The sequence below is a fragment of the Pipra filicauda genome, unplaced genomic scaffold, assembly GCF_003945595.2.
Source record: "Pipra filicauda isolate LSUMZ 115617 unplaced genomic scaffold, ASM394559v2 scaffold171_size1565689_pilon, whole genome shotgun sequence".
NCBI classification, from domain to species: domain Eukaryota; kingdom Metazoa; phylum Chordata; class Aves; order Passeriformes; family Pipridae; genus Pipra; species Pipra filicauda.
In genome coordinates this window covers 1553243-1565496 of record NW_024104229.1, presented here as the reverse complement: position 1 = coordinate 1565496, position 12254 = coordinate 1553243, and the positions used below count along the sequence as shown (strand labels likewise).

General features: G+C 45.1%; 1 protein-coding gene across 1 annotated transcript; it reads left to right on the top strand.

The window, feature by feature from the left end:
- The first annotated feature begins 26 nt into the window (after positions 1–26).
- RNF169 (ring finger protein 169) lies at positions 27–10478 on the top strand. Its single transcript, XM_039379654.1, has 5 exons — positions 27–1303; positions 5283–5429; positions 6079–6182; positions 6852–6951; positions 7740–10478. The coding sequence occupies exons 2-5, from the start codon at positions 5352–5354 to the stop codon at positions 8916–8918; spliced, it is 1461 nt and encodes a 486-aa protein (XP_039235588.1). The 5' UTR covers positions 27–1303; positions 5283–5351; the 3' UTR covers positions 8919–10478.
- The last annotated feature ends 1776 nt before the right edge of the window (positions 10479–12254 follow it).

The following is a 12254-nucleotide window of genomic DNA, read 5'->3' as shown; positions in this document are numbered from 1 at the left end:
AACAACTGGATGTGGCACTCAGTGCTGTAGTTTGGTTGACAAGGGGGGAATCAGTCACAGATTGGATTCTTGGAGGTCTTTTCCAACCTAAATGGTTCTGTGAATTTCCGAAATCATGATGGAGCTGCTGGTTTATATCCTTTAATTTTAGCAAGCTGGAAGAAGGAAATACCCCTGATGTTTCCTCCGTGCTTGTACCTATTCCATCCTGACCATAGCACATTGGAATGATGGGCTGTCCTGCACCCTGCCTGGAATACTGATACAGATTGAGCCAGGATTGTTGTCCAGGGCTTGTTTTATTCCTGCTATTCCCTTTTCCATGCAAGCTCCTCCAACTGTAGTGCAACTTGCCCAGACTTGCACTGCTTAGAAGTGGGAGGGAACTTTGTGGCCGATAGAAGGAAGAGAGTCCTTTGGGAATAACAGACTCCAGGAGGTTAAACTATAACCCTGTGCCAATAAGCTTTTGGTTCCTGAATTCCCGAGGGGGAAGGGAGGAAGCGGGAGCAGGATGGGGAATTCCTGCCAGACAGAGTGAAATATTGACCTCGGGGAATGAATTGCAAGTGGAAAAAAGGCTGTGCTTACTCCAGATCGGTGGGACAACGCTGCAAACAGCTGGAAGGGGATGTGGAGGGGAAAAAACACTGTTTATCCAGAAAATAGGGAGCATTCCCGATGCATTGATGTCAATGGAAGAAGGGCAGGAATGTGAATTGAGGGTTTTGTGCTGCAGCTGTCAGCCTGTGTGCCTTGGGTGTCTGGGAGTAGGAGCTTAAAGCCTGAGTTTATTCCTAGGCTTCAGGTTCCCTGTGCTTAAAGCCTGGATTTGTTTCTGGGACTTACTCCCTGTGCTTAAAGCCTGAGTTTATTCCTAAGACCCAGATTCCCTGTGATATCACCAGGCTGTTACTTCACCTTTGTGTTTACATCATCCCAATACTCCTCTGATTGCTTAACTGCTTGTCAAGGACTCTTGAGAGCCTCCAAGGAAACTCTGGAAGTGCAAAGTGGGATTGCTTGGCCACCCTCCTCCTGATGTTCCTGCATGTTAAACAGCGCTTTGATAGCAGTGGTGGAATATAAACATCTGGAGTTGGAAAAAGTGCTGCAGAACCTCTTGTGCAGCCCATGGAGATCTCACACTTTTAGGGAAATAATGGCCAACACCATTATCCTGCACTAAAAAGTGTTTCCTTTCTTTTTTTCCCTTCTCTTTCCAGATTTTATATTCAGAGCACCCATTAAATTAAGCAAACCAGGGGAACTCCGAGAAGAATATGAAAGCCAGCTAAGGAAGGTCAGTATTCTGGGTAATTGTGTATTTTCTTCCAGGAGAACTTGGATTTCCTGCAAGAATGCCATCCTGTAGAGAAACCTGAAGGGCTCTTTATTCCTGCTCTGTAACAAAAGTCATTTATTCCCTTTATGCTGTTCAGCCACTTCAGGAAATGGCTGTAATTGAGCATTTAGAAACCAAATTTTGCTGTCTTAGTCTGTCTTCCAGAACATGGAAATGTACCTTCCTTGGAGCAACTGGTTGTGGATGTAATTTCATAAACACTTTTGCAGCATAAGATATCTCCTTCAATAACATCCTTCTCCTCAGAAACAAACTATTCCAAACCAGAGCTTTTTTTTTTTTATTTTTAGGCAAGGAAAAAATGTCATTTAAAGGTCAAAAAAATGATAAGGGAAGAAAAGCTTTTCAGCTGGTGTGCAGTTAAAGTCTGTGAAAATATTTTCTCCATTTAAAAAGGGATTTTTGATCTCTGTGATGTGTTTTCCCTTGAGATGGGACCAACCCTTCATTGATTATTCTACCTGCTGGGGAAAAGGAACCCAGGGGGTGTTTCATTGTTGAATTTTCTTTGGGTTTTCGCTTGAAAATATCAACAAGAGTAGAAAGGACTGGGAAGCTGAGTTAGAAAAACAGCCTTGTCTGAGTAGGAAAATACTGTTTAGGTGATATTTAAGGTAAATAACTAGTTTGAGAAATGCATCTGTGTGAGGAGACAGTTAAAAAGTGTGGAAGGGGCTTCCCTCCTGCTTCCACTCATGTGGAATTAGCAGTGGCACTGATGGGAAATGTCACTGCAGGTTATTAGGGTAACTTTGGCTGACTGTTTCATTAACTGATATTAAGAATTGCAGACTCTTCTCCCATCCAGGTGACTTGGCAGGAAGGGAAGGAAACTTTGTGTGCAAAGTTGTGGGATCTGTGGCATTTTCAGCAATGATGAGACACTTTGTTGAGGAGCAGTTGGGTCTGGGCAACAGTGTCAGACTTTAAGTGCACGGGAATCTTACTGCTATAGAAATCTAATTAATTAAATAATTTAAATGTGCATCACTGTATTTTTCACTGTAATCTTTAAGATGAGTTGACTCAGGGCATCTTTGGCTTAAAGATGAAGAAATAAGGGTTTTTGTGTAGGTATTAACGGGTGATCTAAAGATCCCTTGCAATGCCTTCAAGGAAGCTGTAGAGGGACTTTTCGTCAGGAATTAGTGACAAGACAAGGGGGAATGGCTTCCCACTACCAGAGAGCAGGATTAGATGGGATATTGGGGAAGAAATTCCTCACTGTGAGGGTGGTAAGGCCCTGGCACAGGTTGCCCAGAGCAGCTTTGGCTGCCCCATCCCTGGAAGTGTTCAAGGCCAGGTTGGATGGGGTTTGGAGCAACCTGGTCTAGTGGAAGGTGTCCCTGCCCATGGCAGGGGGTGGAACTGGATAGTCTTTAAAGTCCTTTCCAACCCAAACCATTCTGGCATTCTGTGAGGCATATCTGGATCTTCTGGAAGGATTAAACCATCTTCTCTCCCATGATCTATGAACCTTTTATAGGAGCGTTGCGAAAAGATACAGTGTGCAGTTCAGTGCCAACACCTCTGCCTTCCCCACCAGTCACAAAGAAATATTTTAACTACTTTCTGGCATTTTGGGCCTGTTTTTGTGTCATTCCTGTTCAGCCTCCTGCCTTGCCCTTTCTGCTCCTTGCCAGATGGGAGATGGGTTTCTTTCCCATGCCAACTTAAACTTACTTTTTATGAAACTCAGCTGAAAGAGCTGTGGGGGGAGAGATTCTCTGAATCGTCATCTAAGAGGAAATGGCAGTGAAATTTTGCTGATAAAATCACAACTGATGCTGCAGTCACTGTTTCCTTATTCATTTCCTTATTCCAATCTAAGCCCCCAGTGGAGCAACTTGCACTGTTTCCTCTCATCCTGTCACTAGTTCTGTGGGAGAACAGACCGACCTGGCTCCAACATCCAGTCAGAGAGTTATAGAGGCAAAATTGGGACTGTTGTCGGTTATCAAGGGTTTCTTGGTGTCTCTGAACTTCTGAATTAGGCAGGAAGAGAACTCAGGTCCGGGAATCTAAGCTTTTCCTGATTGGGATTGCCTCTGTGTCTGGAAGTACAAGCTCTCATCTTAGCTCCCCCTGCCTGTGGAATGGGGATAACCCAGGGTAGCTTTCCCGAGAAAGGGAGAGGAGCATTTCAAAATGTTTTTACTCATCCCAGATGCGAGTTGTTTTCTAAATCTGACAGTCTGTGGAGTGAAGAGAAGATACCAAGTGTGCATTTGCCAAACTTTTGGAAATAAATATTAATATCAGGAATGATGGTCCTAAAATGGCTGTTTCTTACGCAGAAAATTATCACGTGTACGGCATTTTTCCCCTGCAGTTCCAGTGCCCAAAACGGCTACAAACAAGTTAAAATGCATTTTCTGGTAATTGTGCTGCTAACTAAGCTGATGGTCCTGCATCCAGTATTCCAGAGATGCTACTTGGATAACTTTCTCCCAGGGTAGATGTTTCACACCACATTGTTTCAGTTTCTCGTCCTCATGTCCCAGCACATTTGTATGTGCTAGCATTTGTAAAAAAATTCTCTGGGAGATAGTTTACACAAGGCTACTTAATTTTTTTATTTTTTTTTTTAATTCATACAGATTTTATCATTAGAGGTTCTTTGGTGTGCAGCCTGAATTCTGGACCTAAATTCTTTTTTGTGTCCCTTGATTAGAATCCTGTTGTTGTCTTTTTGACTGATCACCATCAGCAAAACATGTGCTGGCACCTCACCTAATGTATTTGCCCAAAATCCTTAAATATTTCTGGATGATATTACATATGTTTGTGCCTTTAGATTTAGGAATTTAGTATAATTTTATAATTTAGCCAAAAAAGTGAGGATTTCCATATAATTTTCTTCGAGGTGAGAAGTAGGAAACGGACACCGAGTGTTGGGTAGTATTTCAGCTGCCCAAAAAAAGTCATCTTTATGATAAATCTTGATGTGAATTTTTCAGATACTTCAAGAAAGGCTCCTTAAAGAGCAGAAATACTGTTGATTTACAGCAGACTATTCCTCATGCCTCGTCGTGTGGCCACAATCCGTGTTAATCAGACACTGTGTTGTAGTTATTGCCTGAGATTATTAATAGATAAGGAATTTAAAGACACATCTTCAAACAACTCCAAGCAGGAAGTCAAATCAGTCTTTGAAAACATTTGCTGAACACCCACAATCAGCCAAACAGTGGAGTTTTTCCTGGTTTCTGTCTACCTTGTTCCTCCTTCCTCATCTCTGGGAGCTCGGATTCAGTAGGATTCAGGTCTTTTCCAGCTTCAAAATCATGATGTGCTTTTCATGTAATGACTCAAGAACTCTATTTTCTTTGTTGTCCACATGTCCATGATTTGGGGATTTTTCCATCCTTCAGCAGAGAAGAAAAAGTGTAAATATTTTGCAAAGAATAAGGAGTTTTTGCAAGTTGTTGCGTTTATGAGTAGAGGGCAATGTAACACAGCAGCTTCTGAAGCACCTGAGATGCCCACACTCAAATATGAGGAAAAACACAAGGATTTGAATTCCTTGTGCTGTGGTTCATCCGTGTAATGAGGATGTGTCAGTCAAAGGTCCAGCTGCTTGTCCCAGACAAGGGTAACTTATCCACAGAGGCTGGATGGAGGAAGGAGGGAGGATCTGTTCTATTTACAGATATATGTAGACTATTCATGGCCTGTGTCACAGTGCCTTTATTGTTTTAAAAAGAAGATAAAATCCCTAATATTTGTGTCGAAAACACAAATGTGTTGTAGAAGCAAACCAATCTTCACAGTATTATGAGAGAGAGGCAGTGGCTGTGCCCTAGAGTAGGGAAATGAAGGCACAAAATTTAATGCTGTGACCAGACTCTTGGTCTTGCCAATTTGTGTGGAGGACTTCAAACATTATAAATATCTCATTTTTCATTGTTTTCAGCTGAGAGAAGAAAAACTACAAGAAGAAAAGGCATCTGAGGAGCTGATTCACAAGTTCGTTGTAGATGACATGGATGTAGGGAAAAGAAAAACAGAGGAACAGCAGAAAAAGGACGAATCTGTCGTGCTGAAAGTGAACCAAGAGTGTGTAAGTAAGCTTGTGCTTCTCCTTCCTATCCACATATCCAGAGCTTTCATCCTTTGTCTTTCCAGGATTATTTGATTGACCCTTTATAGCCCCTGAAGGCTGTGAGCTAACAGATTATAAAGATCCATGTTGATGACTGCAGATGTTCTTCCAGAGGTTTCTGTGCCCCCTTTTACCCACCAACACATGACTCTTCCAAACATGGCAGATAAATCTCTACTTTGGGAGGATCCTTGTGCCCTTCCATGAACATTTCCCCATGAATCTTCTGCACAATTCTGAAGTTCAACACATTCTTCAGGCTGATTCTTGCCTGTTTCCCATTTCATTTAGGAGGCTCTGTAGGAAATGCTCTTAAAATTTCAGTTTGATGGGCTGATCTGTGGGGGCTAAGTAATGAACACCCTGTAGTAATTTTCCCACCCTGTAGGATTTTCCCACATTTTCTTGACCAGTAAATTAAGTTTATTCAATGACTATACATAGGAGCTGTGTGCTTATTTTTGCATTATTTATGCTTTATGTCCTCTCGGTACAATCGGAAATGAGGGCTTTGGGGATCTTTACCACCTTTGCAAGAAAGAGCTTTATTTTCCAAGTTATTCTCTTTGTTGTACATGTTAGTTAACTCTTCCTTGATTGACTTCAGTTTCCTGAACGTCTCTCGGATTCAGAGAATGAAGAACCATTCCAGGGCAAGCAAACGCATCGGTCGGCTTTCGTTTCCAAGACCTCCTTTGCTTTCCTTTCAGGGTAAGATACTGAGACTTTATTCAGTGTCCCTTAAAGATGTTCTTTCAACTTGTTCTAAACGTACCTGAGATGCTTTAATTCAAATGGTTGTTTCAATCCAAAATAAGTGATTTTTTTTTTTCTGGAATTTTAGAGCAGACTCATTGTTAGGACATGGTGTCCATCTGCTTACTTCCTACCTGTTATAAAATCCAGGGGATCAAAGAAGTTAATGTTCATCCCATGAAGCAGAAAAATCATTGCCTGTAGATTTAAATCATTAGTCAGGAATCAGAATCCTGTGGGATGAACTCAGGAGTGCTGAGCACAGACATGAAGAGAGACCATCAGCCCCAGATGCCTTTTTCCCTGGAAAGCTGTTGCTTGACCCAGTGGAAGCAGCTGAGTAACCAAGTGTGTCTCCACATGAGAAGCAAAGGGTTTCCACGACTTCATCATTAGCTCTGATCTCAGTTAATTATGAGCCATGGGTGGAGGTGTCCATGTATTTAGTAGGGAGCCCATGAACACAATCCAAGATTCTTGGATCCCTTTCCCAGAGGGCATAGGAGGTATCTCTTACAGTCAGGTGCTGCCAAGGCTGATGTCTCTCCCAACAGCTGCCAGGGTTGTTGAGCTGGTTGTCCCTAAGGCCATGAACAGTCCTGTTTCCACCCATCTGCTTTTCAGGAATTTAACCGCCAAGCTGGAGAGGAGTCGGAGCTGCAACGACACCATTCAGGAGAGATCCAAGAGCAGGCAGAGATCAGCCCCAGCCAACAAAACAAAGGTACAGGCACCATCTGGGAACAGGTCGTGGTATGTAAATGTTCTTATCTGAGGTTACACAGCACCAGTAGTCTGGAGATATAAAACATGGGGTTTGTGGTGCTGTGTTATTGCCATGGGGCCACTCACTTCCTAGTATAAACCTGATGGGTTGCTAAGCAGAAAAGCAGAGAGGTGGCAGAGTTCTTGGAGGCTAATTGGAAGGATTGTCATCAGCCTTTTGTTTTGTGATTCATTTTCTTTTCAAGGCTGAATCCACAGCCAGTGAAAGAAAAATCGTATAGAATTTTAGGAAAATAATCCTTTCTTCCTTTCCCTTCCCTTCCTTTCCTTTTCCTTTCTCTCTAAAGCTGTTTAAACTAGCAAAAGTTTTCCTGATGTCAGAATATGTTCTTTGGCACTTCCATGCTATGGGAAGAGATTCTTAGGATCGTAGAATGGTTTGGGTTGGATGGGACCCTAAAGCTCATCCAGTTCCACCCCCTGGCATGGACAGAGTCACCTAGTTGCTCCAAGCCCCATCCAACCTGGTTTGAGCAAGATGATCTTTAAGGTCCCTTCCAACCCAAACCATCTTGTGATTTTGCCATTGGAAGGGTTGCCACTTGCAGCCAGAACTGACATAAATTTGAGACCCAAATCAGGCTGGGTCCTGCTCATGTCCCATATTGACCATGGAAGGTGATGTGTCCAGAGAGCACAGTAACCTCAGGTTCTCCTGTTTTCCTCTCACATTCTTGTCCTTCTGCTCCGTGACCAATATCCCGGGTGCTCTGCGTTGCCTTTCAGGTGCTGCCCGTGACTGGCACGTCGACACCGCTGGTCGGGGTCCTGTCGTCCACCCAGAACAACCGCTGCCTCTCGGCCCCAGACCTGACGGCAGAGAAGCGCCTGGTCCTCACGGCCGTGTCGTCCCTCTCGGCCCTGCACAAGCCAGAGCGATCCATCAGCCCAGAGAGCAACGACAGCATCTCTGAAGAGCTCAACCACTTCAAGCCCATTGTCTGCTCCCCGTGTACTCCTCCAAAGAGGCTTCCCGACGGCAGAGTCCTGAGCCCTCTCATCATCAAATCCACACCGAGGAACCTGAACCGGAGCCTGCAGAAGCCAACCACCTACGAGGCCAGTCCAAGGATACTGAAAAAATGGGAGCAGATATTTCAGGAGCGTCAGATCAAAAAGACTCTCTCTAAAGCGACCCTCACATCCCTGGCTGCAGAGCCTGTGGAAGACATTACGGTTCCTGACATCACCAACTCCAACACTTGCACTAAAGAGCAGCCACAAGTGCAGGATGACCGCCTTCCACCTGACACAATGGGAGAGCCTCAGCCCAAGCTGGATTCCTTCCCTTCCATCAGTGAAATGAAGCTGGGAAGAGGGAGTGAGAAGAACAAGGGTTCACAGGCCTTAACAAGAGATGACAGTGCTGCCGAAGTAGATGCGAGATCAAATGTAACCTCCTTGAACACACGAGTGTCTGAAGGCCCTGACCTAAAACTCATGGACAAATCCTGTCTTAGTCTTGGCCCGAAAATGCTGAGCGTGGGCGTTGGCACGACGCTGCCTGACAGCAGCACACTCGGAGTCCCTGCCAAGGCACCGGCGAAAAAGCAGCTGAAATACCTGAACAACAGCAAGTTGATGAACGTGCAGAACAGCACCTGCAATTCCGTTGGGAACATCATCACGGAACAGCCGCCGCTCCTGAGGCGGGGCCGGAAGAGATGCTGCAAAACAAAGCACTTGGAGCACAACGGCTCCGTCAAGAGACTGAGGCACACAGCAGGGGAGGTGCCTCCGGAGGTGCGGGAGAGGGAGCAGAAGCTCCAGCAGGAGGAGGAGGACAGGAGGTTGGCCCTGCACCTCCAGCGGATTTTCGACAGCGAGAACAGGACAGTGGACAGGCGGAAAGTCCGAGTGGATCGGTACCTGCTGCGCTCCAAGAGCACTCTGGGAGCCAAGTAGCACTGGTGGGCCATGCTGCCTTTCTAGAGGACGATGAGGTTTATCAGATTGTCTTATAGGAGAACTATTTTTTGCCCTACTTCCACCCACACCATTGTTTTCTCGTTCCAGTGGTAAGGCGTTCGTAGGTCCAGTTCGGAGAGAAGCCAGAGTCCTTTCAGATTTGAAAAAAAAAACCAGGAGAGAATGAGGAGAGAAAATCCTTTCTGGTCCCATTGGTCCGAAGGCGTTGTTATCCCTGTGAATACACTGCAAGGCCTCCACGTGCACGGGGGTTCCCCAGCCTGGAGGGTTGTGAACATGAGGTACGAGGTAAGGACCTCGTCCATCCCTTGCCAAGGGAAGTCTGAGCTCTGCTCATAGAAATTAGGTTTGTTCTGTTTTACAGTCTTCTTCTCTCTGCCTGCCCGATTTTCTCCCTCAGACTGTGGAGTCAGGCCTTATCCATGTCAAACGACTTGAGGGCTGCTGGGGAGGGAGCCTGTTCCGTATTTCTCCAAGGAAATCCCAGAGCCCCCTGGAGTACTTAAAAATGAATGTATCTCACTGTCTGCACCAGCAGTACAGACTATATGTCACTTTCTTGAAGTAAAAAACCAAATGCAGTTAAAAAAAGAGACCTAAAATAAGGATTTTACCGAAAAGCCTTATAGGGACTTGTAATTCCATGTTAGTGACAGGGCAGAGAGCTTGAGTGGAGCACTGGGTGCTGGGATCCAGGGAGCTTTTCTCTTAGTCCCTCCTCTTCCAAGCCAGGAGGGTTTCCTGTTCTTCCCTCTAACACTGAAGGGGGGGAAATGCCGGCTGGGTGATTTTGTGAAGGACGTTCTCCCTGTTGACACGTACCCTCAGGATCTTGCTTGGTTAAGAGCTCTCTCTCTAAGATCCGTTCTTACATGTCCCAGAGGAGGCATCCTGAGGGGTCTGACACATCCCTGTGCTCTTCAGGCACCCAGTGGTTGGCTTTGGAGCTGGGATGGGAGACCAGAGGGCTTCCCCTGCTCTGAGCTCCCTGGCTCCAGGTCCAAACCACTAAAAAAGCTCAGGTGAGCAATGCACTAAAAATTCCCACTTCCAGGCATAAAATTGGGCCTGCGGCAGAGCTGGCCCAGAGCCTGGGCTTGGTGGAGCGTGTGTTCTCTGCCCAGATGTGGCCTCCCACCCTTTGAATGTTTGTAACACTCATCCATCCATTAACTCTGTGGATTATTTCCAGTAATGGAGCTCAAACAACACTATTCCACCTCGATCCTTGAAAGCTGCCTTGCAGAGTATTCACTGGGATCCTCAGAGCCCACAAGGATCTTTGTCCAGGGCGGAGCTGTGGTGTTCCCCACCAGCCCACCCATGTGCCAGATATTTTTGGGGATGAGCACAGTGCTGGGGCAAGCTTCTCCATGGATGGTGTGAAGGGAGGACACCCAGTGCACTAAAACAAACAGATCTGATCTAAAAGAACATTCGTTGCCCAATTTCCTCTATCTAAAAACAGTTTAATTTTCTCCCTCCATCTTAAAACGGTTAAAAAGAAAACAGGAACTGGTTTTCTTTTTCACTGCAAGGACCCTGGCAGGTTTTTTTTCCCCTAATTGAACTGGATTTTTTCAAAAAAAAAAAAGAAAAAAAAGGACAAAAAAAAAGAAATCTTATATTTTAATGGATAAAATTTATATATTTTAAATACTATATTTCAAAAGATTGACACTTTTGTTTGGAGAAATCTTATAGCAATGATTCCATAATATATATCTGTATCTCTGGATCTCCTTGCCACCCAAACTACTGGATGGGTAAAGTTGTCCCCAGGACTGGTGAGACCTGGCCTGCTCTGTCTTCCCAGCATTCCAGGCCCTCTCAGAGCCTTAGGAGGTGTTGCTTGAATCAGGCGCTTTTGGCCCAAACTGAGTGCTGCTCCTCTTTCCAGCTGTGAATTAGAAGGAAATTGAGGAATTAGAGCCTTGGCCAGACCTGGAGGAGTAGCGTGGAGAGAAAGAGCGATGGCCTGGATCTGCCCTTGGAGTTCAGAAGGGAAAGCCACAGCTTTAACTCACAATCCATGTGGTTTCTCCCAACATTTTGAGCTAAAGTATGCACTTCCCAAGTGCATTTAGATTTAGAATTATTTTTCCACAGTTAATCCCTGGAGCCCCTGTCAGACTTCCTTAAAGTTTCCTTCTTTCTCGTGGCACTTCTTGTGTGGGTTCAGCCAGGCCTGAGCTGCCACACCACAAAAAATGCTAGATTTACATGCTGAATGTATCTTTTCTTTCCCCTCTTAAAACAGATTTCACAGCCCAATGCACCAGGACAGTGTCTTAAATATCTCCTTTTGAAAAGGTTTTATAAATATTTTGGGGGTTTGTGCGTTAATCTCCTCTTTCCAAATCTGAGCTGGGCAGGGAGGCATGCCTCAGCTGGAGTTTGTCCCCAGCCAAAAAAAGCTCCATGAGACCCCTCATTCCCCTGGCTCCCCCCAAAACAGAGATCCCAACTCCCCAAGCATCACGCACAGGCTGTGGTATCCACATTTAAGGAGACCTTTATATGTGGAATCACAATTGTGGAAGGGTTGTGGCAATGCAAAGCAGGATGAATGTTTTATTAATTTAACACTCTCAAAGCCTGTGTAAACTTGCACAAAGGAAACAAAAATTGTAAATAATTACACTCAAAAGAGCAGGATTTCCCAGCCTCTCCCATAAAAAGGTCAGAAATGGCACTACCTTTGCCAGAAATTCAGCCAGCTGAGGAGGAAAATACCTCTTGCAAGATGTGCAGAGGCCTGAGATGAAACCAAGTATTTATTCACACTTTAGGAAAGTCCTTTCTAACCCTCAGCCTTCCCTCTGGGATGAAGGCATCCTTTGTGGGAGCATCCTCCCAGAATGTGAAGCTGGGGTTGGTTCCATGACTTGTGTCTGCCAAAGATGCCACTGACTCCGGAATGTTGCTTTCTAACACTCTGGAGCAATTTGCCTGGGAAAAGCCACACGGAAAGGTCCGTGTTTGGAGCCAGCAAGATCAGATAAATGAAGGAAAAGTGCCAAAAGGGATCATACCAGGTGATTGTATGATGATGTTCTGTACTGTCAGTATTTCTCTTCCAATGCTCTTGCACCTGCAGTGCACAGTAGTCAGGAAGTGTAGCTTGAACAAGTATTTTCTCAATGAAAGCAAAGGGGGAGGTTGAAGCCTTAAAGACTCTCACTGATTTTAAAAACCAAGCCTTTAGCAATGCTCCGAGGGGAGAGACCCTCCGACAGCCCTGTCCTGTCTCCCAGCTGTCCAGCAAAAGCCTGACGAAGAGCTTATCCCGTGCATTAGGGGAAGCATTTC

Coding starts and splice junctions, on each gene's coding strand:
- RNF169 (XM_039379654.1), top strand. CDS start 5,352: ATGGATGTAGGGAAAAGAAAAACAGAGGAACAGCAGAAAAAGGACGAA. Junction 5,430..6,078: donor TGAAAGTGAACCAAGAGTGT/GTAAGTAAGCTT, acceptor GATTGACTTCAG/TTTCCTGAACGTCTCTCGGA. Junction 6,183..6,851: donor TCCTTTGCTTTCCTTTCAGG/GTAAGATACTGA, acceptor TCTGCTTTTCAG/GAATTTAACCGCCAAGCTGG.